Below are 26012 nucleotides of genomic sequence, written 5' to 3'. Positions count from 1 at the left end.
GCCTCTCTCAGCCCTCAGGTGGGGACAGCAAAGAACTTCAGAAAGGGCCCTGGCCAGCGCAAGGGGGCTCAAGGTGTTAAGGTGTTTATGGTGACCAAACTCTCAGGATGCCATCATAAGGGAAGAGCATTCTACTCTTAAAGGCAAGACAAGCTTTTCTTACTTCTGGAACCTAGAGGGGACTCTAGCAAGCTCTCCCTCCTGGTCCCAGCAGGGCTGTGGTGGGAGCGTTCAGATGAAGACAGTCCAGCCCCCCACTGCTGGGCCCATGGAGGACTGCCTGGCACCTCAGCCCATCTTGCCTGGCCCAATCTAGGAGAAGGCACCTACCCCGATCTCTTCTATGGGCAAGACTTCTAGTGATGCCTCCTGTTCCCTAACCCTAGCAGTCATGCTGGCAAAGTGAGAGAAAGTGAGAATTTTCTGTAGAAACCACCAGAGATGCTGCCTCAAGGCAAGGCATCTACCTCATTCTAAACCTAGAGGTTCGGCTCTGAACTCAAATGCCATCTAACAGCATCAGATACTTATCTCGTGGAGGCAGAAAATCCTCCAGGTCCCAGGCGACCCTGGAAACTGATACACACCTTTCAACATCGGCTTGAACCAGTGCTTGTTAGGAAATGGGGGGCTTTCTCCGTTGGGCCTCAGCCCTCCCCTCTGTACCTGAAGAGCGTGCGGCCTCCAGCTTCACCAAAGATGACGGGTGTGTGGGGGGGCACCTGAAAGTACCCATTTCCCTTCTGCACTCGGTTCTCTTGCTCCCCGTTCACTAGGGAAAAATGGGGTTAGTGTCCAGAGTTAGTGCAGAAATCACAGATTCTAAACTGTTTCCATGGGCTTCAAGGGTCACAAGATTTTCAAAGTCAAAAGTCCTGTAAGTCACCCAGAGTTAGAAATAAAAGGTAAAACACAAAGTTAAATTCCTGAAAATAAGAAATACAGTGACTTGACGTACTCTGTGAGAAATGGTTATACTTGGAGGATTTCAATAAAAGATGTGAGATTTGAAATAAAAACGCAACCAGCCGCCTCGGCTATAGGGAGGCCTAGTCCAGCCTGTTTATAAACGAGTATCTGTTTTCTTTGGTAGAACCATGTTACGGATTGAGTTGCACTCCCTCACAGTATATACTGAAATCCTAAGGCCTGTACCTATGGATGTGATCCTTTAGGAAATAGGGCTTTGTTGTTATGTTAATGAGGCCCTATCAATGTGGGGTGGGCCCTAAACCTAATCACTTCCGAGTTATAAAAAGACTTCATCAGACACAGAGACACACGTGGGGGCAGACAGACACGGTGTGACAATCGGTACCAGACACCAGGAGAGAGACTCACAGAAGGCAGCAACAGGGCCGAGGCCCAGACTTGGACTTCTGGCATCTTCAACTGTGAGAAAATGCATTTCTGTTCTTTGAAGCCACCCACGTGTGGTGTTTGTGTGACTGCATCACTAGGCAACTAAGACAGCAAGTTCAGAAGAATTTCTTCAGCAAAAAAATATGTTCAACGGCAGCAGAGGAATCAGTGAAAAACAAACTTCTTAAAGGGGCCATAATCTCATTTTTACTGTTCTCTGAAGATTTCATTTCCAGTCTTTCTCTGTAATCTTCTGACCCAAGTACAGTCCTAAATGACAATACCCCAACTCATTCTCGAGCAGCTCCCTAACCACACTGGAGTCACGTCACCCTCTGAAATCCTGCAGCACTCTCTGAGCCTCACCCACAGCACCGTGCACTTCACCTTATCTCTTGGTGTTTACGAGAGTCACGGTCCTACCAGCATGCCAGACCCCGTGGTGGGACGGAGCCTGCCCCATGATCTTCATTACCCTCCCCACCATAACTGCCAGCCCCCACAGGACAGAGCCCACCCCCTTATGTTTATTAACCCCCGGCCCCACCCCCTTATGTTTATTAACCCCCGGCCCCACCCCTGCAGGACAGAGCCCACCCCCTTATGTTTATTAACCCCTGGCCCCACCCCTGCAGGACAGAGCCCACCCCCTGATCTTTATTACCCCCTGACCCCACCCCCGCAGGACAGAGCCCATCCCCTTATGTTTATTACCCCCTGACCCCACCCCCGCAGGACAGAGCCCACCCCCTTATGTTTATTACCCCCCATGACCCCACCCCCACAGGACAGAGCCCACCCCCTTATGTTTATCACCCCCGACCCCACCCTTGCAGGACAGAGCCCACCCCCTGATCTTTATTACCCCCTGGCCCCACCCCTGCAGGACAGAGCCCACCCCCTTATGTTTATTACCCCCCTGACCCCACCCCTGCAGGACAGAGCCTGCCCCCTGATCTTTATTACCCTCCCTGACCCCACCCCCGCAGAACAGAGCCCACCCCTTGATCTTTATTACCCCCCCACCATAACTGCCAGCCCCCGTGGGAGAAAGCCCACCCCCTTATGTTTATTACACACCCCCCATAACTGCCAGCCCCCACAGGACAGAGCCCACCCCTTATGTTTATTACCCCCCATGACCCCACCCCCACAGGACAGAGTCCACCCCTTGATCTTTATTACCCCCGACCCCACCCCCGCAGGACAGAGCCCATCCCCTTATGTTTATTACCCCCCTGGCCCCACCCCTGCAGGACAGAGCCCACCCCCTGATCTTTATTACCCCCCTGACCCCACCCCCACAGGACAGAGCCCACCCCCTTATGTTTATTACCCCCTGATCCCACCCCCACAGGACAGAGCCCACCCTCTTATGTTTATTACCCCCCATGACCCCACCCCCGCAGGACAGAGCCCCCCACTCCCCCCGCCCCCCGGGGCCTCGTGACTGCCAAGGGCCTCTGAACACTGGACCTGCTCAACAAGCACAGTCTAAGCAGCTCCTGAGACCTGGGGGAGGCTGTGGGGGGCAAGGCGGCACTTCTCCACACAGCTGGTGCCTGCACAGCCCTGAGCCCTGGCCCGAGAGGTGGACAGGCCTGGCCTGCTTTTACCACGGCAGTCTGGTTTAAGGGATGATTTGGGGTTTCCTGTGACTTCTTCCTCACTCTCCCAACCCCTTCCCTAAAGCAGGGACCCATGGGGTGCTGACTGTACCCGTTTCTTGATTACTTAATCCTTATGGTCTGAGCCTCCGAGGGCATCCTGTCTAACCTCCTGTTACAGAGGACAGGCCGAGAAGAGGAAAACCATCTGCCTGTGGCTGCACAGCTGAGAAGCCACAGAGCCCACAACACAACCTAGGGTTCCTGGCCCTCAGTGGAAGGATCTTTCCATTACGGTTTCTCTGGTACACAGTCCACTGTACAAATCTGAAAGGAGTGAAGTGGGCCAGCGGGCATCAAAGAAAAACTACCTTGGTGGCTGTCTTAGTCACCTAGCGCTGCTGTAACAGAAATACCACAAGTGGATGGCTTTAATAGATTTATTCTCTCACAGTCTATTAGGCTAGAAGTCCAAATTCAGGGCGCCAGTTCCAGGGGAAGGCTTTCTGTCTCTATCAGCTTTGGGGGAAGGTCCTTGTCATCAATCTTCCCCTGGTCTCAAAGCTTCTCAGCACAGGGACCCTGGGTCCACAGGACGTGCTCTGCACCTGGCACCTCTTTCTTGGTGTTATGAGGTCTCCATGTCTCTCTGCTTGTGTCTCTCTTTTACATCTCAAAAGAGACTGGCTTAAGGGACAATCTAATCTTGTAGATTGAGTCCTGCCTCATTAGCATAACTGCTACTAATCCCACCTCATTAACATCATAGAGACAGGGTTTACAACACAGAGGAAAATCACATCAGGTGACAAAAATGGTGGACAATCACACAATACTGGTAATCACAGCCTAACCAAATTGAGACACATATTTTTGGGGGACACAATTCAATCCATGAAAGTGGGGTCAGTGCCCTCGCTCTGACAGACTTCATCTGAAGACCGGCTTTCAGGGAAGCATGTTATCCTCATCAGAGAGATATACACTCCAAAACCTGTTATGGATGAATCAGTCTGCCTGAACAAAGTCCCTGGCATGAGGTCATCATCGCTGTCCACTTCTGCTGGTTAGCACAGAATCTTCAGCAGAGTAAGCCCTTGGTAGGTGGTACTCAGTGACTCCTCAGTCAGCGTTACGTTACACATAAGATGTGTAATTCTAAGTTCTTTTTTTTTCCCCCTTTCTTTAATCCAATCGATCCCAACTCATGAACTGAAAACATGCTCTACTCTGCTGTCCACCTCCTGTGGCACGACTGCTTCTGAATGTCCTCAGTGACATGAACTCTTCACACACGCCCTCACATGCACCCTGCTACGTCTGAGTGGGAATCTGATTTCTGGACGTTCAGAGCCAAGGTCAGACAGATGGTCAGGCTGGGTAATACCAACATCTCAGACCAACATGAAGCTACACAGTGACAAACGCCTTTTTCTGGTGCAGATAATCCATTAGCTTTGGAGGTAAATCCACAAGGTCCATGGATACTCTACAAGTTTCCCTGGAATAAGTCTATGAAGGTACCTACTCTCAAGGACAAAAGTCACTTGAATATAGGGTTTACTGTATCTATATTGAGCAGTGTCACTGGTTATTTAAAGCCACACAAGAAGGTGGTCTGTTCTCGGAATCTTGCCCTTGGTTAAGACTGGATGGATGGTCTTAATTTGGGATGTGGAGGGAGTGCAATAAATTGGGCATCACCACAAATATTTAGTGTGTCATATTTTAGTAAGAGCTTAAAATCTTGCTTAAGATAGCTAACAGTTAAGACTATTCTGCGTAACTTTCAATCATCTTGATATAAAAATACTAACCATGGTTTACTTCATTTTCTTCTTCATCCATTGGGTTCGCGTGGGTTCTAGGCCAATATTCCAGGAGTGCCTGAAGTAAAAGTCCTCCTAAGTTCACTGTAAAAAAAAAAAATCAAAAGAAATGGAAAAGAGTTAATTTTAATGTAAACATAGAGGGAAAGAAAGAAAAATTGTAAGTTTCCATATACTCTGATAATTTAAATTCTTAACCCAATGCCAGTGATGTTTAAATCAAGAATTCAGAGGTTTTGCAAAGTTTGTTAAAATTTTATCTCAGAATATTTAAAACAGTGATGATACTGTATTTGGCTATTTAGACATAAACATTGTTTAAAATAAAACAAAACAAAAACATAGAAACTGAACTCTTTAAAGGGTTATTTCCACACAAGACCTCTAAGACCATATTGGACACGTCAGGTATTTCTATACGTCACGTTCTTTGAGAATATTGCAGACCAAGGATCCAATCAACATAATAAAGAACTCTTACAAAGAGAAGCAGCACAGATCTACCTTCTCCTTGGAGGGAGAAAGGCAAGGTAGGCATCTGAACTCACATTTTGGATCTGACCCGTCAGGGCTGCTGAAGCCCGCGTCTTTTGCAGAAACCCAAGCAGCAAAACAGTCACTCTCATCTAAAGTGATAGTCAACATCTGTCAAAAGTAAAAAATTTGTTAGTGACATTCCACTTGAATACATTCTCCAAATAAATCTCTAAGCCCTTGTCTATTTGTACAATTTGACTAAAGTGCTCAATCACAGATTCAGGAACGAAGAAGACGTGTCTCATGTCATTCAAGGCACCTAAAATTTAGTTTACTTGGATACCAAGGGCATTTAAACTACATTCGGAACATGAATTTTTTTTCTTTCCTGCTTCAAAAACAGGACTCTTAATTATGAGCTACATTTGGAAAGTCTCACCTACCCTAAACAACACAAATATAAACTGCTAACTTACCCCGGTTTTCAAGTCTACTGAGAACCAATTTGGCACATACACCATTTTAAATCTTTTCTTAATTTCATCTTCAAAATCCACTTTGCCCAGATCTTCAACTTTACATGCCTGTACATCCAGAAGGAAGTGTGACAATTATCAACGTGAAGTGATAAACTGACTTCATTCTGACTTTACTACTCACAATTTTATATATTTTCAACCCTTGTCTAAATGGAATCTAAAATAGATTTCAAAAGGAATGTGGTCAAATATTTAAAAGCAAGTATTTTAAGATAAAAGTAATTATCTGCTGCTATGGCACCTAACAACAATAAACTAAATTTTTAAATGAAAAAAACTGCAAAATATTCATTTTTCCCTCTTCGGAAACTGTAATTTAATTTTGCTTATACTGATATAACTTACCACCACACGTATCTGAAAGCAATGTCACATGGGACCTCAGAAGTAAGAAAAAAAAATCCCCAAGGAACAAATAAAAGTTATTAAGCACTTACTTTAAGAGATCTGAGCAACCAACCTCAAACAACAAGCTACAATATAGGCAGCAATTTGCAAGTTTCCTTCTTGACCATCACGCTCCGCTCCTTATTCCTTCTTTCATTCCCTAAATACGTGTGCTTCCCAAAACTATGTCCTGAACTGCCTCTGGCATCAAGTGGCATTTTTGATTACAGCTCACCAAAATTCTGAACCACAGCATAGAATGTTCCCCCGCCCCCGATCTGAGCAGTAACCTGGCTCTTTCCTGAGGGTCCCTCCTTGTCATCTGTCCACTCAAAGAGAAACTGTCTGTTCTCCCACATCCCACAGCTCCCCAATGCCACATGGAGACCATTATGCCACCACCGCCACAGAAGAGCTCCTCTTTTTTGGGGTCCATGTCATTTAGCTGCAGTAAACTGAACCCCTTTTCCTCACTGCCCTCTAGCACGCTCATGGTCACTGTCCCTCATTCGCTGAAGACTTGAGGCTTGGCTCAGAGCCTTGTAGCCCATCTCCAGTTCTTGCTTTCATCCTGGACAAGATCAAATCGACATGGACAACATGTATGACATGTTAGCCTCTCAATTCCTTGACCGTATTGCCACCATACGTGCACAGTGTCCAACATCACCAAAAAACCCAAACCCACTGCCGTCAATCCCGACTCACAGCAATCCCACAGCTCTTCCAAGGCTGTACATCTCTAGGGTAGGAGCAGACTGCCACGTCTTTCTCCCAAGGAGCCACTTGTGGTTTTGAACCATGGGCCTTTCAATTCAGTCAATTGCTTTGACCACTGTGCCACCAGGGCTCCTTCTCCAGCATCAACCCATAGCGAAGTGGATCATTAATCCTGGGAGTTCCTGTCTCCAGTCAGTTCTCCACAACACCTTGGTCAGCTCTCTGCTCTCCTCATACCTTTGACCTTGCCCCCTTCCCTAGTACTCTCAACACATGACTCTGCCTCCTTCTCAAAAAAGAAGCCTTGATAGAATCCCCTTAACTTTCCACCATTCTTCCTGGTGCAAGAAAAAAAGGTATCCCTTCTGGCTATGCACTGGGTTCCCTCACCTCTTGGTTCTTGGGGACCCCTCATGTCTCTACTGGCCTCTTCCCATGAGCACTGAAATATGCTTACATTTTCTCCATCTCAAAAATACCCAAATACCAAAGCAAAGCCCAAAAGAAAAACCTTCTCTTGACCCTTCAGCCCCTAAATCCTCTCTAGCTACCAGGGCTTCAACTGGTTCCTTCTGGCTGGGACCCCTGCACTTCTAACAAGTTCCCAGGCCACGCTAATGCTGCTGGTTACGGAACAATTCCAGTAGAGCAGTGGTTCTCAAAATTTTTAAGAATCACCTGGGGATCTTGTTAAAATGTAGATTCTGATTCAGCATATCTGGGGTGGAAATGCAAATTCTCAGCAGGGGTATGAACCAGAACAAGCCATTCGAAGCCCGAAGCCCTGCTAGCTAGGGCCTCTTTCTGCTCCCACCCCTCCCAGATAAACTGCTAAAAAGGTTTTCTCCACTCTATTGTTTCTTCCCTTTCCAATCACTACTCAACCCGCTCCACCTGGGTCTTGCCCTCAGGCCTCCCTAGAGACTGCTTTCTCCAGAGATACCTTCTTTATTGGCCAAATCCATGTACTTGTTACAGTCCTTGCCTTACATGAACTTTCGGCAGGCTGAGTCACTAACCACACAGTTCTTTCTGAAACACTCAGTTCTTGAACTGCCATCAGCTCGTAGTTTTCTTACTCTTTTTTATCATACACCTTTGTGGCTTATTTCTCTACCAGTCCCTGAAAGGGAAACGACCTGGTTTCTTCTCCTTTCAATCTAGGCATCATCCAGGGTGTCAGTCGTAGTCCACAAGCTGATGACTGCTGAACCTATTTCTCCAGCCCAGCTCTCTCACCTAAGCATCAGATCATACAGCTGTCTGCTCACCAGGCACCTCTACCCAGACAGCCCACATCAGCTCAAATTCTTCATCTTTTCTAGCACGGCCCTTTCCTCCAACAACTCCTTTTTCTCCTATGGCACGTCCATTCACCAAGCTGTTTTGGAATTCGCCCCTAATCCTTCCTCTCCTTCATAGCCCCTTCCTTTCCACCATGCATCACCCCTGTCCACAGGCCTATTTTTCTGATCATTCTCTTTCTTTCCATCCCCCTTGTTCTCACCCTTGTCCAGACCAGTACCATCTCACAACAGTCTCCTAACTACCACGTGCAGACATTGTGCTCAGCAATTCTCAACATCCTTCAACATCACTTCCTGGTAGGACGCAGGTGCAGACGCTGGGCACGCCCCCTAGTCACCTGGTGAGCAGGTGGCAGAGCCAAGGTTAGAATACAGCTCTGGCCAGCTCCAGAGTCCATGCTCCTGAGCACTCCTGACTGCCCTACTTCTGTTGAACACCATGTCTATTACACCTGACCATCTGATCTCAAAACTTCAAAGCCCAGTGTCTGGATATGGAAACTGCTAGGAACATGGAAATGCCAATCATGGTACATGCCAGCTCAGAACCCTATCTAAGTAGAACTGCCTCCCATTCAGGTAGCAGGACTCTACTCAGGCCTCAGTTTATTATGGCAAGAGCAGAAAATTCACAGGTCAGTTCTCAAAGAACAGGTGGCCTGATCAAATTCTCTTAGATATTCTGGAGAGAATCAGGTACTAGGCACCATGTCGTGAAGCCCAGCTATGAGGCAGAAGTAGGGCCACATTACTGGTGGACTATCAAAGTGAAGAATCAAGGATTCCTGCTGATGACGTCCTCTGGGCTGCTCTGGGTCCTCCTAGACTTCATGGAGCCCCTTTCTGAACAATTATGAGTTTTTTTTTTTACTGCCCACCACCACTTCCCACTCCCCAGGCCCATCTCTATCACAGAGAAAAACCACTCGAACTTTTGGACCCTGCTCAATGAAACGTTCCATTCCAGTAACTAAGGGCTCTTGTTTGGAGGCCATGATCATGTTTCGTAAGGTGACTTCCCACACAGCTGCCCACAGGGTGGGGAGGTGCTAGTCAGGCCAAGGATTCTATTCAGGTAGTTGCTTTTCTCAGTGAGGAACTAGTTAATCTTACCCCTTAGTTCACGAGATTAACTTCAGTGAACACCTATTCCTTAAAGCCAGGAGCCTAAACAAAATGCCAGATCTTTCCAATTCTTCCTTTATAACGTGCCCAACATGTGTCTCTTCCTTTAGACCCCCCAGTCATCACACTTAGGACAACTTTCTCCCAGCTTCCAGGTTCCTGTTACATACACTACAACTGCTCTGATCATGGGGTCTTCCTGTTCTCAAATCATCCGAGATTCTTCAGGGTGCACCAACAAAGGCCAACTGTGGGGCCTGCAATTCAGGAGTTTTGGGGAAATACCCTGAGTACCTGCTTTCATCCTTATGCTCCTACTGCTTCTCCAATTGAACAAAAGTGGTCATCTTGCCCCGGATAAGCATGTACCACCTCTTCTGTGCCTTTGTCATTCACTCCCTCTTCTGGAAATGGTCTCCCACTCTGCACCTGCTGGAATCCTTTAAGCCCTTCTTCAAACAACTTCTCTACCAAGAAGCTCTCCGGACTTTCCCAGCTGTGACCGCCTTGGTCCGTAAGATGCCCCGTGATCCGTTTATTCTTTATTTATAAGGCTTTCATATTCTCACTCCTACTAGCAGGGATCATGGTAGAGGTGCTGCCATCATCTGTGGCCTTAAACACAGTTCTACGGACTTGGTATTCATCCAATTCAGGAAATGTTTGTTGAACAAATGAACAAATATACCGACAACACTAAGAAAGGACATTTGTCAGAACAACAAAAGCAGACTAACTTTTCAAGGTGCCCACACATTCTAAGGTGCGTTCAGAACGTGGCTCAATGGCCCAACGCATCTCAACTGTCCCAAAGGAAGTCGCCGGGTCATAGCCCAGAGTTGTAGCTGATGCCACAGCGACGGCCGTGAAGCCCCAGACACGGTCAACTGCCGTGTCACAGCCCAGAGTTGTAGCTGATGCCACAGCGATGGCCGTGAAGCCCCAGACACGGTCAACTGCCGTGTCACAGCCCAGAGTCATAGCTGACGCCACAGCGACGGCCGTGAAGCCCCAAACACGGTCAACTTCACTGTGTGCACTGCAGACTGTTCTCAACTGGAGGTGAGTCTGCCCCACCCCATCTCCAGACAATATTGCTGTCACACCCAGGGGAGGGTGCTGCAGGTATCAGTGAGTAGAGGTCAGAGTGGTGCTGCTAAATATCCTGTAATGCAGAGAACAGCTCCCGCCTCCAACGAAGATGACCTGCCCCAGTGTCAACAGCGCCAAGGATGAAAAGCCCTGGTGTGCTCACTTTAAGGGAAGACAGCACAGAAGACAGTTTGCAATATATTAACCAGAGAAAATGGTTCTACTCAAATAGTTTAAAAAGATCAACAATGGCCTTATCAAATATTTACCTAAGAAGGTATCCACTCCAAAGATAAGGTATTAGTGCAATTAAATCTTAATTTATATATTTATTATCTTAGTTACCTTGAATTTTCCTTACAGTGAAAAACAAAGGGGGTACACAATTCAATGACCTGTACTTAATCCAAAAGGATACCCACCTTCAACACATCCCAATACGCCACACTATTGTTGGTATCTTTGGTTAATATGTGTCTCTTATCATTCAGAATGTGGCACTGAATAATACTAGCACCCCCTGAAGGAAGAAAGGACACAGTTAGCAAAACAATCGTTTTACATCTAAATTCACATGCGGTGAAAAGTATTAAACAGCACGTAACAGGAACAACCACCCTAGCCACCAAAAAGGAAAAGGCAAACCAAAGTGTAGAGAGTCATATATAAGACAATTTAAGGCCATCAACGATTTATGTTCATTTATAAACATTCAAAGAAAAACTGTCAAATTTCACTAACAGATTTCAGTTTAAAGGGCTCCTCACTTCAAGGGGCTACCAGTGGAAACCTGTTGAGGTCAAACAGTTTTACAAACTGGGAAAAGTCAAAATGGTGGCAGGAATCCGATTTAGTCCCACTTTTCATTAACTTTTGCTTCCGCTCTTCCTTTTTTTTTACACTTCCTAAACGTGTATTCCAAAGGTAAAAGCACAGCTGTCTATGACTATCAATGAGTGTCACACACCAGATTCTAGTCTCAAGCCCTGACGTTAAATTAAAGTCTCAAGCCCTGACATAAAAAAAAAAAAACACCTTTTTTTGTTTTGCCATTCCCAGTTGTAGCTTGTAAAATTTTAGAACAAGATTTGATCTTTCCTGGCTTGTGTCAAAAGACAGCATCATACCCCACATATTCTCAAGGTCGCTGCCGACTTCGCCATGACCAGGACTATTCTGATGTTGAACAAACGGATTAACTCAAAAAAAAAAAAAAAAAAGCCCACTTTTTAAAGCTACTAAATAGCATTTTAAAATAAGTTTTTCTTCTATTAAAAACAAACCAACAATAAAAACAAAAAACTCCAACATATTATTAGTCTTCTGCTGACATCAGAATTACAGGTAAAGGTCACCTCCTTTATTTTTGTCAATCTTCTAGTAACTAACTAAGCTCAACAGGAAGTACCATATGCCTTTCAATTTCCTTACTCACCTTTGATAACCTGGTCAGGCTGCGTACAAAGAGGCGTTACAGGATTTGTGCAGTCGTTGTCATAATCTCCAGAGGCTCTAAAATTATGAATGCCCTTCAGTGTCTAAAATAAACAAAATGTGTTATTTCACCATTTTATACCCTATAAGCTTTACCAATCTGTTTAAAATGTCAAGAAAAACAATACTAAAGAACACAAACAAAAAGCCTAACCACATCATCATCAAAAAAATCCTCGTGTCACAAAAAATACAATTATCTACCCTCCTTTAAAAAGAACAAATACTAAGAAGGAAATACGCTGCCCTTCTGGAGAGAACTGGGCACAAGAGCAGGCATGCTTGTCCAGGCAAAGTCACGTGGATCCCACATTTAGGCCACTTTTCTAAGTCCAGAGAAAGACGGCCTCACTTGCACACAATCAGGGACGAGGGCAGTTACTTTCTCCTTTGTTATCCACAAACAGCCTGGACGGCAGGAAAATTAAATCTCCTCTAATCGGGATTTAAAAGTGCCTTGGACCACCGGTGACTTCTGTCTGTCGTCTGTTTCTGTCCCTGCTGCTCACACTATGAAGAAAAACGACACGAACCTGAAAGTAAATTATCTCCTTCCTTCTATGTTTAGAAAAATTAGAATCCAGATGAGTTTTTCCACCATGTTGGCACTTGGGCTGCCTATTTTCACATGCAGTGTCACGAGGTTAGAAGCTGTATTAATACTGGTTTACTGGGCAACAGTACCCAGGGGTGGAATACTCCGTGAGATAAGCACAGTACTCACCGTGCTTACCAGATCGTCTGCAGTGAACAATTTCACAGTTTTTCACATCAAAGCTTCTGTTCCTAGGTATGGCTGGCATCTGTCTCTCCCCCAACCCCACAGCACCTTCCTACAGAAGCAAAGCCTCTTTTCAAATTTACAAATCCTGACAGCAGCAAATGACCCAGTAAGCAAGGTAAGCACGGGCTTACTTGGCTTATTTACTAATCTATAGTGAAACTGTTCACTACAGATGAGCTGGTAAGCAATGTAAGCACTGTGTTTACCTTGCTTATTAGATAATCCTCCCCTGACAGTACCTATTCTAAGCACATCAAATGCTCATCTTGGCGTCTGACAAGGAAGCCAGAAACTTCATTTTTATTGTTACTTTAATGCTAGTATGGGCCTTAGAATCAGTCGTGAAGAGCTCTGGCTGTTAACCAAAAGGTCAGCAGTTTGAATCTACAAGTCACTCCCTGGGAAACCGACGGGGCAGTTCTACTCTGTCCCATAGGGTTGCTATGAGTTGGACTCAACTCGACGGCACTGGGTCCTGTCTCTTTAGGGTCACACCTGCAGTCAGAGGCCTTCTGATGTCTGTCACCGTCCAGAAGCACGCTGCATGGTGGGGTCACACTGAGTGTTTGCTAGTGGTATCCGGCACGTCTGTGATGACACGCCACATGTTTTACAAACCTTTGGCAGGTATGTAAGTGCTCACTTACCCATTTATTTACCGTAGACTTCGTTGTTGCAACCCAGATTGCAGGAGGGGGATCAGCTGATCTATCAAGCTCCATCTGAAAACAAAGCACAAAAATGTTGCTTTGTGAAATCCTGACTCTTCTCAACCGCCAGGACCAGCTACATATTAAGTATCAACTCCTTCATCCAGCGTTTGTGTTAGAAACCAGGGACGCACAGAAGTACGAGAGGGCGTCTGCTAAAGAAACTCAGAGGCCTGTGAGTGCAGGGGGGAGACTGCTCACCAAAGACGGCAGTACGGTGTCTTCAGTGTCGCCACTTCAAGGAACTTAAATGGGTGCGGTCAAAAGGATAGAGGCCTTCCGTAATTACTGGTTTTTATGTTCTTTGTTGTTGTTAGGTGCCGTCGAGTCGGTTCCGACTCATAGCGACCCCATGCACAACAGAACGAAACACTACCCTGTCCTGCGCCATCCTTACGATCGCTGTTATGCTTGAGCTCACTGTTGCAGCCACTGTGTCAGTCCACCTCGTTGAGGGTCTCCCTCTTTCCCGCTGACCCTGTACTCTGCCAAGCATGATGTCCTTCTCCAGGGACTGATCCCTCCTGACATGTCCAAAGTATGTAAGACGCAGTCTCGCCATCCTTGCTTCTAAGGAGCATTCTGGCCGCACCTCTTCCAAGACGGATTTGTTCGTTCTTTTGGCAGTCCATGGTATATTCAGTATTCCTCGCCAACACCACAGTTCAAAGACGGCAGCTCTTCTTCCATCTTCCTTATTCATTGTCCAGCTTTCACATGCATAGGATGCGACTGAAAATACCATGGCTTGGGTCAGGCGCACCTTAGTCTTCGGGGTGACATCTTTGCTCTTCAACACTTTGAAGAGGTCCTTTGCAGCAGATTTGCCCAATGCAATGCGTCTTTTGATTTCCTGACTGATGCTTCCATGGCTGTTGACTGCGGATCTAAGTCAAATGAAATCCTTGACAACTTCAATCTTTTCTCCGTTATCGTATCATGATGTTGCTCATTGGTCCAGTTGTGAGGATTTTTGTTTTCTTTATGTTGAGGTGTAATCCATACTGAAGGCTGTGGTCTTTGATCTTCATCAGCAAGTGCTTCAAGTCCTCTTCACTTTCAGCAAGCAAGGTTGTGTCATCTGCATAACACAGGTTGTTAATGAGTCTTCCTTCAATCCTGATGGCCCGTTCTTTTTTATATAGTCCAGCTTCTCGGATTATTTGCTCAGCATAAAGATTAAATAGGTATGGTGAAAGAATACAACCCTGACGCACACCTTTCTTGACTTTAAACCAATCAGTATCCCCTTGTTCTGTCTGAACAACTGCCTCTTGATCTATGTAAAGGTTCCTCATGAACACAATTAATTGTTCTGGAATTCCCATTCTTTGCAGTGTTATCCATAGTTTGTTATGATCCACACGGTCACTATGAGTCAGAATCAACGGCCTTATGTTCTTTAGTAACAAGGAGATCTATTTCTTTCTTCTTTGAAACAGTTACAGTAAAAACATTCTAAAAACACAGAAGTGACAAGGAGCCCGGTAATTCACCCTCACTTGAGGACAGGATACCACACTTCTAAAATACTGTACATATTAAAATACACACATACACGTATGTATTATGCAAATAGAATCACTCTAGACATATCCACTATTCTTCTTGCACCATAAAATGACAGGTTCAGGGGGCAGGATGGGGCTAGATTCCCACCAGCAGGAACGCGCCTCAGTTTAAAGTGATGTTCCTCAAAAGACAGGTATGTTTGTGTGTGAGTCCTTCAGCCCTCTTCCTCCACAGCCAACAGGTCCTGGCAGCTGCAAGGCTCACAGTGCAGAAGGTATCTGCTCCCCTTGTCTCCACCAGGTCCTGACAGCAGCAGGGCTCACGGTGCAGAGGGTATCTGCTCCCCTTGTCTCCATCAGGTCCTGACAGCAGCAGGGCTCACAGTGCAGAGGGTATCTGCTACCCTTGTCTCCATCAGGTCCTGACAGCAGCAGGGCTCACAGTGCAGAGGGTATCTGCTCGCCTTGTCTCCATCAGGTCCTGACAGCAGCAGGGCTCACAGTGCAGAGGGTATCTGCTCCCCTTGTCTCCACCAGGTCCTGGCAGCTGCAGGGCTCACAGTGCAGAGGGTATCTGCTCGCCTTGTCTCCATCAGGTCCTGACAGCAGCAGGGCTCACAGTGCAGAGGGTATCTGCTCGCCTTCTCTCCATCAGGTCCTGACAGCAGCAGGGCTCACGGTGCAGAGGGTATCTGCTCGCCTTCTCTCCATCAGGTCCTGACAGCAGCAGGGCTCACAGTGCAGAGGGTATCTGCTCGCCTTCTCTCCATCAGGTCCTGACAGCAGCAGGGCTCACGGTGCAGAGGGTATCTGCTCGCCTTGTCTTCATCAGGTCATGCAGCTGCAGGGCTCACAGTGCAGAGGGTATCTGCTCCTCTTGTCTCCACCAGGTCCTGGCAGCTGCAGGGCTCACAGTGCAGAGGGTATCTGCTACCCCTGTCTCCATCAACCTGCTTCCTGCAAACATGGCATCTGTGGGATCTCTGATTCAGGAAGCCTCAAGTCCTGCTTCTTACAGGTCATTGGCTTTGTTCCTCAGGGTGTACCACCTGTTTTAAAGAAGTGTGCTGGGCAATTCTGGCTGTGCTCTCAGGTGTCCTCTCCATTGTCTCATTTGACCCCCATGCCCTCTATCAGCCCATCTTCCTACTCTGTGGTCTGGGGTTTCATCATCTAGTTTCAAAGATGATGGACATTTGCAGCTGTTTCTTGTTTTCAGATGATTTCTGAGAAAAGAGGATAGTGCTGTCTTTATACCTCCATTTTAAATTTGGAAACTTCCTCACTGGTTCAATGTGCAAGTCTTTGATAATCAGTGAGGCCGGGCATCTGGCCGGATGTTCAAGGCCAGTTTTTAGACTAGGTTTCACACAGGGATGGTGACTGAAGATCTCCGTAAGTACCGTCCCCTCCCATCACAGGCGGTGACTGTCAGCACGACTTCGGGACAGTAAGGACTTGAAGTTCCTTCCCTTTTCTCCCTCAGGATCACTCCTGCACATCCTTATCCTGAGGCCGTGGACACATTTCCCCTCCTCATTCTGGTCTGCTGTCTACTCACAGATGACTTTACTCTTCAAATCCTCCTCCTAGGGACGGGCCAGGAAAGTCAGACAGCCTCAGCAACAAGTGGGATAATATCCCTAGAACTCACGGACGGAAGAGGCTGTGCCACGGACAGATCCTGCTTCTAGAGGTGACTTACAAACTGTTAGAAAAAAAAAAAAAGCAGAAGACAAAACCGTTCCAGCCCACAACTCCTGGTACCAGTCTCACAGGTGCCCAGTCCTCCTCAGCCTGTCAGGGTCTACCGATGATGAAACGGCTTCTCCACAACCCCACGGCTGATCCAACTTTTAATACAGCCTTTGCCATATTTGGCTAACATGCTAACAGCCTTGATTACAAAACTAAAATATGTGACGTACCTTGAGAACGGGTGCTTTTTCTTCACAGATTAGCACCCGGATGTCAGGGTTTCTTAGGTCTGTACAGTAAATCTTCCTGTCCCTTCCTCCAGAATACACGTGTGTGAAGGCGTCATTGACTTGCAGAGCCCAAACGCCTTCATCGTGAACTCGGTACGTTGCTATACATCTCTGCTGGCCAAGGGACCAAAGGCGAATTGTCCCATCAGAGCTGCCGGAAAGGCACTGGGAAGAAAGGAAGTTAAGGTTAGAGGCCTGCCAACAAGCTCCTGCTTGCCTGCCGTGCTTTGACGTGGCCTCTCCTCAGATCTCACACTGTCAGACACGCACACACTTCTAACAGCTGTTACTTCTCCCTCTAACAAAGACTTCTGATGGACAAGCACCGCTCGCTGAAATGACCAAAGGCAACAGTGCACACTCAAGCCAGGGAACCCTGTGAGCAAAGCTGCCCTTGTCCACTCCACCTGGCCATCTGCTGATGATCACTAAACCCTGCCGGCAAGTCCTGCTTCGATTATCTACTGCTGAGAAAGATGGAGCTGAAGCTAAGGCAGCGTTCAGCACTAGGCCTGTGGTTCTCAAAGTCTGGTCCCCACAGTATTAGCATCTCCAGGAACTCACTACAAATGTAAATTGTCAGGTCCCACTCCAGACCTAATGAGACAGAAGCTTGGGGGAAGGGGGCTGTGTGATCCCTCAGACCCTAGACCACGTACCCACAGAGGGCAGAGTTTTGGGGCACTTGGTAACTGGAAGCCATTAAGCAACTTAAAGAGGATAAGGCAGGAAGAGATGCTGTAGTGGACGACCCCATCTGCTCTAACAGTCTCTCCAGGGGATTCTGATGCAGGCCAAGCTTGACAAGTGTTGCACTAGACCAGGAAGCATTTCTGCGTCCTGGGTCACACCTCCTCCTTGCCCCCTTGTGGCTCTGGATTCCTGATGGCCTGCCAAGGCTCTCGGGTTCTACTGACTGGAGCCAGAAAACGAAGATCGAGTTCCAGGCTTCCCACTCAGTGTCTGATGACCTTGGACGCTTCCTGTATGAGCCTCAAGTTCGACATTTATTACTGTAAATTGTGGGCCCCCAGCATTCAGAGTTAACATTTGCAATTCTGACAACTTCCAGTGGCTCAGGGGAGTCAACTACATAGCCTTATCTGAAGTTGCTGGCACACAAACTGGGGTAGCACACACAGAAACAGGCTGAATCAACCACCCCAAACCCTCATTCAGCATGCGTGGTGTTCTTTACCAGTTACTCTGGTGACCCACAGGTGAGGATAGAAATTTTGTTTATTTGGGAGAAAACGTTCTGAGGAGAAAGCAACTCCCTGTGCTGATTTAAGAAATTAAGTAGCAAAGAGCTTCAGAGCAGAGAAGACAGTTGTGGGCTTGTAGGTTTGGAAGATGCCTGAATAGACGAATACTCTGAGAAGGTTCGGGATTTACCAGCCTTCCCTGTGACTTGAAGGGGGTTTTAGGACTCTGTTGTTACCAGGTGCCTTCGAGTTGGTTCCAACTCAGAGTAGCCCTATGTACAACAGAAGGGAACGCTGCCCAGTCCTGTGCCATCTTCACAACTGTCGCTATGTTTGAGCCCATTGTTGCAGCCATCCTGTCAATCCATCTCATTGAGGGTCTTCTTCTTTTTGCTGATCCTCTACTTTACCAAGGAGCCCTAGTGGTGCAGTGGTTAGGAGGTTTGCGCTAAGAGGTCAGCAGTTCGAATCCATCAGCAGCTCCTTGGAAACCCTATGTGACAGTCCTACTCTGTCCTATAAGGTTGCTATGAGTTGGAATTTACTCAACAGCAACGGGTTTGGGATTTTTGGTTTACTTTACCAAGCATGACGTCCTTCTCCAGGGACTGTTCGCTCCTAATAACGTGTCCGAAGTACATGAGACGAAGTCTTGCCATCCTGGCTTCTAAGGAGCCTTCTGGCTGTACTTCTTCCAAGACAGATTTCTTAGTCCATGGTATATTTCGTATTCTTCGCCAACACCACAATTCAAAGGCATCAATTCTTCTGTCTTCCTTATTCACTGTTCAGCTTTCACATGCATATGAGGTGATGAAAAATACCATGGCTTGGGTCAACTGCACCTTAGTCCTCAAATGACATCTTTAAAGAGGTCTTTTGCAGCAGGTTTGCCCAATGCAATATATTATTTGATTTCTTGACTGCTGCTTTTACAGGCATTGATTGTGGATTCAAGTAAAATGAAATCCTTGGCAATTTCAATATATTCTCTGTATACCATGACGTTGCTTACTGGTCCAGTTGTGAGGACTTTTCTCTATGTTGGGGAGTAATTCGTACTGAAGGTTGTCGTCTTCGATCTTCATCAGTAGGCACTTCAAGTCCTCTTTGCTTTCAGCAAGCAAGGCTGTGTCATCTGCATATAGGTTGTTAATGAGTCTTCCTCCAGTCCTCATGCCATACTCTTCTTCATATAGTCCAGCTTCTCAGATTATCTGCTCAGCACGCAGACTGAATAAGCATGATGAAAGGATACAACCCTGATGCACACCTTTCCTAATTTTAAACCCCGCAGTATCCCCTCATTCCGTTCAAACAACTTCCTGTTGGTAAATGTAAAGTTTTCTCATGAGCATAATTAAGTGTTCTGGAATTCTCACTCTTCGTAATGTTATCCATAAGGCATTAAGATCCACACAATCAAATGCCTTTGCATAGTCAATAAAACACAGGTAACCATCTTTCCTAGTGTTCTCTGCTTTCAGCCAGGATCCATTTGACACCAGCAATGATGTCCTTTGTCCCACGTCCTCTTCTGAATCTGACTGGGATTTTTGGCAGTTCCCATCGACGTTGTGACTGTTTTCTTGGGACAGATGAACGATCACTTCCAGCCCGGCATCCATTTGCTGAAACATCTCACTTGGTATTCCGTCGACTCCCGGAGCCAGGTTTCTCGACAATGCCATCAGTGCAGCTTGGATTCCTTCCTTCAATACCACTGCTTCTTGATCATATGCTACCTTCTGAAATGGCTGAAGGTAGACCAGTTCTTTTTGGTACAGTGACTCTGTGTATTCCTTCCATCCTCTTTCATGCTTCCAGTGTCGTTCAATATTTTGCACATAGAAACCTTCAATATTACAACTCCCGGCTTGACTTTTTCTTCAGTTCTTCCAGCTTGAGAAACGCTGAGCATGTTCTTCCCTTTTGGTTTTCTAACTCCAGGTGTTTGCACGTTTCATTATAATAATTCTCTTCTTGAGCTGCCCTTTGAAATTTGTTCAGCTTTTGCTTCTCCATTTCCTCTTTTCGCCTTACTCTACGTCCAAGAGCAAGTTTCAGAGTCTCTTCTGTCATCCATTTTGGTCTTTTCTTTCTTGTCTTTTTGACCCTTTGCTTTCTTCATGTATGACGTCGTTAATGTTGTTCCACAACTCGTCTGGTCCTCAGTCATTAGTGCTCAAATCTATCCCCTTCCCCTTTTTTCACTGTGCGTTATTAGGTGAAAGTTTACAGAGCAAATTAGGTTCCCATTTGACAGTTTGTACATGAAATGTTTCACGGCCTTGTTTTCCTTCCCCACAACGTGTCAGCACTCTTTTCATTTCTGCCCTGGGCTCCCCGTTTCCTTTGAACCTGATTTTCTAACATTTCCTGCCTCCTCATCTTTGTTCTTGGGCAAATATTGCCTTTTTTATCTAGTATAATTGATTGTTCTAAAGAGCACGTTCCTCCAGGGTTTTATTGTGCATTTTATGGACTTGTCTATTATTTGGCTACAGGGTGGTCTCTGGGAATAGCTTCAGTTCCAAGTCAGAAGGGTGTCTTATGGCCACAGTCTCAGGGGTTCCTCCAGTCTATGTCAGACCAGTGTAAGTCTGGTCTTTTATGGGCTTGTCTATTATTTGGCTACAGGGTGGTCTCTGGGAATAGCTTCAGTTCCAAGTCAGAAGGGTGTCTTATGGCCACAGTCTCAGGGGTTCCTCCAGTCTATGTCAGACCAGTAAGTCTGGTCTTTTCTGTGAATTTGATTTTTTGTCCTATATTTTTCTTCTGCTCTGTCCAGGACCCTCTGTTGTGATACCTGAGTGATCGGTAGTGGCAGCCAGGCACCGTCTAGTTCTGGTCCTGGGGTCATGTAGGCTGCGGTTCATGTGGCCCGTTAGTCCTTTGGGCTAACTGCTCCCTTGAGTCTTTGGTTTTCACTCTCCTTTGCTCCAGACAGGAAGAGACCAATAGTTGTTACCTTAGATGGCCAATCTCAAGATTTTAAGACCCCAGATGCTACTCACCGAAGCAGGATGCGGAATGTTTTGTGCACTGTGTTGTGCCAACTGATGTAGGTATCCCCTGAGCCTACGATCCTTTGACTTCCAGGCTAGGAACTTCATCCTGCAAGGTGTTTCATTATATCTAACAGGTTTCCCTGACTGTGGCCCTTGTGTGCTCTACTGTCTATATTAATACATCAGGTGTGCCCCACCACCAAACCTGTATCTGCAGGTGAGTGTACTCCCTTACCCCCTCCTACACCTCTTGGCATATCCGTCTACTTATGTATCCATTCATAAATCAGTGTTTGTTAATACTATTGTTGCAGGATTGTCTGTGCTACAGTAGTCACCATAAAAAGAAAAAAAAAAAAAAACCAAACCCACTGCCGTCGAGTCAATTCCGACTCATAGCGACCCACAGTCACCATAGTTGTCCTTTGTTCTTACATTCCTCTCAGTGTCCTCTCTTGCCTTGGTCATGTTGTGATGACTTCTCCCACACCGTATATTGCCTTTCCCTTCACCAATATTAATGTGTTTTCTACCCATTTGGTACTTTTCCCTCGCTCCCCCTCCCATCCCTGAAACTACCAAAGAATTTTTTTTTCCTGCGTGCAAACCTTCTGTTGTTACTTTATAATACTGGTCTCATACGATGTTTGTCATTTTGTGATTGACTTATTTCACTCAGCATAATGTCCTCCAAATTCACCCATGTTGTGGGACGTTTCACAGATTTGTGGTTATTCTCTAATGTTGTATAGTATTCGATTGTGTGTATGGACCAGTTTGCTAACCCATTCATCTGCAAACAGGCACTTAGTTTGTTTCCATCTTTTGCTTTTGTGAATAACGCTGCAATGAACATGTGTGTGCACGTCTACTCGTGTCATGGTTCTAGGAATAGGACTGCTGGATCATATGGTATTTCTAGCTTTTTGAGGAAGTGCCATACCATTTTCCATAGTGGTTGTACCATTTAACATTCCCACCAGTAGTGTATAAGAGTTTCAATCTCCGCACAACCTCTCCGACATTTGTTATTTTTTTTTTTTTTTGATTAGTGCTATTAATGTTGGGGTGGGATGGTCTCTCATCGTAGTTTTGATGTGGATCTATTTCCTAATGGTTGTGGGCACTTCAGGTTTGTTAGCTGCCTGAATGTCTTCTTTGGTGAAGTGTCTGTTCACATCCTTTGCCCAATTTTTAATTGGATTGTGTTTTTACTGTCGAGGACTTGAAGTTTTCTATGAATTTTAGAGATTAGACCGCTGTTGGATATGTCATAGCCACATTTTTTTTTTGCAATCTGTAGGTTCTCTTTTGATTTTTTTGGAGAAGGCTTTTGTTGATCCTAAGTGTTTAATTTTTAGGAGGTCTCATTTATCTAGTTCATCTTCTGGTGTATACGTTTTAGTTATGTTTGGTCTTCTATTTATGACATACATTAGGGTCCCTAGCATTGTCCCTATTTTTTCCACCATGATCTTGATAGTTTTAGGTTTTATATTTAGGTCCTTGATCCATTTGGAGTTAGTTTTTCTGTACAGTATGAGGTATAGATCCTGTTTTTATTTTTCTACAGACAGTTATATCTTGGCTCTCATGGACTTGCTCTGATTTTTTTCAGTTTCAGGTTGAACTTGCATATGAGCAATTGATGGTCTGTTCCACAGTCGGTCCCTGGCCTTGTTCTGACTGATAATATTGAGCTCTTCCATCGTCTCTTTCCACAGATGCAGTCAATTTTATTCCTGTGTGTTCTATCTGGCGAGGTCCATGTGTATAGTCACCGTTTATGTTGGTGAAAGAGGGTATTTGCAATGAAGAAGTTGTTGGTCTTGCAAAACTCTATCATTCGATCTCTGGTATTGTTTCTATCACCAAGGCCGTATTTTCCAAGGCAAGTCCATGAGAGCCAAAATACGACCTTGAGTATATCCTACCTGAATTTAGAGGCCATCTCAAGAAAAGATTTGATGCGTTGAACACTAGTGACTAAAGCCCAGACGAGGTGTGGAATGACATCAAGGACATCATACATGAAGACAGTAAGAGGTCATTGAAAAGTCAGGAAAGGAAGAAAAGGTCAAGATGGGTGTCAGAGGAGACTCTGAAACTTGCTCATGAACATTGAGCAGCTAAAGCAAAAGGAAGAATCGACGAAGTAAAAGAACTGAACAGAAGATTTCAAAGGGCCTCTTGAGAAGACAAAATAAAGTATTATAATGACATACGCAAAGAGCTGGAGATAGAAAACCAAAAGGGAAGAACATGATTGGCGTTTCTCAAGCTGAAAGAACTGAAGAAAAAACCCAAGCCCTGAGTTGCAACAGTGAAGGATTCTATGGGGAAGATATTAAACGATGCAGGAAGCATCAAAAGATGGAAGGAATACACAAAGTCATTATACCAAAAACAATTAGTCGATGATCAACCATTTCAAGAGGTGGCGTATGATCAGGAACTGATGGTACTGAAGGAAGAAGTTCAAGCTGCTCTGGAGGCATTGGCAAAAAACAAGGCTCCAGGAATTGACGGAATATCAATTGAGATGTTTCAACAAACAGATGCAGTGCTGGAGGTGCTCACTCGTCTATGCCAAGAAATATGGAAAGCAGCTTCCTGGCCAACTGACTGGAAGAGATTCATATTTATGTCTATCCCAAAGAAAGGTGATCCAATCGAAGGTGGAAATTATAGAACAATATCATTAATATCACATGCAAGCAAAATTTTGCTGAAGATCATTCAAAAACGGCTGCAGCAGTATACCGACAAGGAACTGCCAGAAATTCAGGCCAGTTTCAGAAGAGGACGTGGAACCAGGGATATCACTGCTGATGTCAGATGGATCCTGGCTGAAAGCAGAGAATACCTGAAGGATGTTTACCTGTGTTTTATTGATTATGCAAAGGTACTCGACTGTGTGGCTCATAACAAATTATGGATAACATTGTGAAGAATGGGAATTCCAGAACACTTCATTGTGCTCATGAGGAACCTTTACATAGATCAAGAGGCAGCTGTTTGGACAGAACAAGGGGATACTGAGTGGTTTAAAGTCAGGAAAGGTGTGCATCAGGGTTGTATCCTTTCAGCATACTTATTCAATCTTTATGCTAAACAAATAATCCGAGAAGCTAGAGTATATGAAGAACGGGGCATCAGGATTGGAGGAAGACTCACTAACAACCTGCGTTATGCAGATGACACAACCTTGCTTGCTGAAAGTGAAAAGGACTTGAAGCACTTACTGATGAAGATCAAAGACCACAGCCTTCAGTATGGACTGCACTTGAACATAAAGGAAAAAAAATCTTCACAACCAGACAAATGAGCAACATCATGATAAACGGAGAAAAGACTGAAGTTGTCACGGATTTCATTTTACTCGGATCCACAATCAACAGCCATGGAAGCATCAGTCAAGAAATCAAACGACATATTGCACTGGGCAAATCTGCTGCAAAGGGCCTCTTTAAAGTGTTGAAAAGTAAAGATGTCACCTTGAAGCCTAAGGTGCACCTGACCCAAGCCATGGTATTTTCAATTGTATCCTATGCATGTGAAAGCTGGACAATGAATAAGGAAGACCAAAGAATTGACACCTTACAATTGTGCTGTTAGCGAAGAATATTGAATATACCATGCAGTACCAAAAGAACGAACAAATCTGTCTTAGAAGTATAACCAGAGTGTTCCTCAGAAGTAGGGATGGCGAGACTGTCTTACACACTTTGGACATTGTTGTCAGGAGGGAATAGTCCCTGGAGCAGGACATCATGCTTGGCAAAGTACAGGGTCAGCAGAAAGGAGGAAGGCCCTCAATGAGGTGGATAGACACAGTGGCTGCAACAGTGAGTTCAAGCATAACAGCAATTGTGCAGGACCAGGAAGTGTTTTGTTCTGTCGTCCATAGGGTCGTTATGAGTCCAAACTGACTCGATGGCACTGAACAACAACAACACAGACAGATAACCACATTTGCCAGCACCATTTGCTGAAGACACTGTCTTTTCTCCATTTAGTAATGGACTTTGACCCTTTGTCAAAAATCTGCTGTCAACAGGTAGATGGATTTACGTCTAGGTTCTCAATTTTGTTTCACTGGTCTACGTGTCTGTTGTTGTACCAGTACTAGGCTGTTTTGACTACCGTGGCTGTATAGTAGGTTCTGAGAACATGTAGTGTGAGACCTCCTACTTTGTTCTTCTTCAATAATGCTTTACTTATCTGGGGCCTCTTTCCTTTCCATATAAGGTTGGTGATTAGCTTTTCCATCTCGTTAAAGAATGCTGTTGGCATTTGGACTGGGATTGCACTGTATCTGTAGATTGCTTTGGGTAGTATTGATATTTTCTCAATATTGAGCCATCCTATCCATGAGCATGGTATGTTTGTCATTTATGTAGGTCTCTTTTGGTTTCTTGCAAAAGTGCTTTGTAGTTTTAATTGTTTAGGTCTTTTACGTCCCTGGTTAGATTTTTTCTTAAGAATTTTATCTTTCTGGGGCCTACTGTAAATGGTTTGTTTTTCTTGATTTCTTTTTCAAAGTTCTTTGTTTGTGCAGAGAAGCCCAACTGATTTTTGTATGTTGATCTTGTATCCTGCTACTTTGCTGAATCCTTCTATTAGTTCTGATAGCTCTCTTATGAAATCTTTGGGATTTTGTATGTAGAGGAAGATATCATGTGTAAGAAGAGATAATTTACTTCTTCCTTTCCAATTTAGGTACCCTTTATTTCCTTTCCTTGCCTTACTGCTTTAGCTAAATTTCTCGTACAATGTTGAGTAAGAGCGGTGATAAAGGGCATTCTTGTTTGGTTCTTATTCTCCAGGGAATGGCCTCAGTCTCTCCATTGAGAATAATGCT

The 26012-nt window shown here is 45.3% G+C and overlaps 1 protein-coding gene across 5 annotated transcripts in view; it reads right to left on the bottom strand.

The window, feature by feature from the left end:
• Window positions 1–26012, bottom strand: part of WDR48 (WD repeat domain 48) — a 52936-nt gene that overhangs the window by 7055 nt on the left and 19869 nt on the right. For all 5 annotated transcript variants that reach the window (XR_010319626.1, XM_064277510.1, XM_064277512.1 and 2 more), the window contains 8 exons: window positions 16873–17097; window positions 13371–13445; window positions 11881–11983; window positions 10868–10965; window positions 5752–5859; window positions 5347–5443; window positions 4787–4882; window positions 667–772 (listed from right to left, as the gene is read on the bottom strand). Coding sequence is in view for 4 of the 5 variants with exons in the window: in XM_064277510.1 (XP_064133580.1) it covers window positions 667–772; window positions 4787–4882; window positions 5347–5443; window positions 5752–5859; window positions 10868–10965; window positions 11881–11983; window positions 13371–13445; window positions 16873–17097 (908 nt within the window). In the remaining variant the exon portion in view is untranslated. The remainder of the gene's footprint in view (window positions 1–666; window positions 773–4786; window positions 4883–5346; window positions 5444–5751; window positions 5860–10867; window positions 10966–11880; window positions 11984–13370; window positions 13446–16872; window positions 17098–26012) is intronic.

The sequence above is a fragment of the Loxodonta africana genome, chromosome 27 (genome assembly GCF_030014295.1).
Source record: "Loxodonta africana isolate mLoxAfr1 chromosome 27, mLoxAfr1.hap2, whole genome shotgun sequence".
NCBI classification, from domain to species: Eukaryota; Metazoa; Chordata; class Mammalia; order Proboscidea; family Elephantidae; genus Loxodonta; species Loxodonta africana.
The sequence above is the reverse complement of the archived record's forward strand: the minus strand, read 5'-3'. Positions and strand labels throughout refer to the sequence as shown.